Consider the following 769-nt stretch of genomic DNA (forward strand, 5'->3'; position numbering starts at 1 on the left):
CCAAAGATGATTGGGGCCCCTGCGTCTGTATTGAGGTGTACAGACAGTGGGAGTTTGCAATGCTGCGGGTCCGTTTCCAGCAAATCAGCGCAGCTCTTGCTGCTGCAGCAAACCAGCAGCTGAAGCAGCTGCAGCAGCAGCAGAAGCTGCTGCTGCAGCAGCAACAGCACCAGGGGCAGCAGCACGAAGTTTCTGGCTGCCCAGAAAGGTGCAGCAACAGCAGCAGTAGTGACCCGTTTGGGCCGCAGCGGGCTTCCCCAAGCAGTAGCAGCGGCAGCAGCAGCTGCAGCAGCAGCAGCAGCAGCAGAGATGCCTTGCTGCCAGCAGCAGCACAGGGGTCACTGCAGCAGAGAAAAGTCTTTGCAGCAGACCCTAGGGAAGCATTTGTGAGGTGGGTTATGGAAAGAACGGGGGGCCCCCAAGGGGGCCTCTTGGGGGTCCCCAAGGGGGCCCCCTCTTGTATCCCTGGGGGCCCCCAGGGGGGCCCCCAGGGGGGCCCCCCAGGGGCCTCTGCAAGAGAATGTCCGCATGAGGGGGCCCCCGGGGGGTTCCCCTTTTTTATGTACCCTCAAAGGGCCCATCTAGACCCTCTTATACCTTCTCCTTTGCCGCAGTTCGTTAGCAGCAGCAGCAGCAGCAGCAGCACCAGAAGTAGCAGCAGCAGTAGCAGCAGCGGCTTTGGGGGAGATAGTGGGACGCGGGAGCATCTGATGCAGGGAGAGGCTGTGCAGCAGCAGCAGCAGCGGCAGCAGCAGCAGCAACAAGAGCT

At 61.8% G+C, this 769-nt stretch overlaps 1 protein-coding gene across 1 annotated transcript in view; it reads left to right on the forward strand.

Annotated features, from left to right (window-relative positions):
* Positions 1-59: 59 nt before the first annotated feature.
* ETH_00039100 (uncharacterized protein) overlaps positions 60-769 on the forward strand; it is a gene marked incomplete at both ends in the record, with an annotated part of 3,794 nt that continues 3,084 nt past the window's right edge. Inside the window, 2 exons of the mRNA XM_013374745.1 lie at positions 60-391; positions 615-690. Coding sequence (XP_013230199.1) covers positions 60-391; positions 615-690 — 408 coding nt within the window. The remainder of the gene's footprint in view (positions 392-614; positions 691-769) is intronic.

This window comes from Eimeria tenella, genomic scaffold (genome assembly GCF_000499545.2).
Source record: "Eimeria tenella Houghton genomic scaffold, Eth_scaff2257, whole genome shotgun sequence".
Classification (NCBI taxonomy): Eukaryota; Apicomplexa; class Conoidasida; order Eucoccidiorida; family Eimeriidae; genus Eimeria; species Eimeria tenella.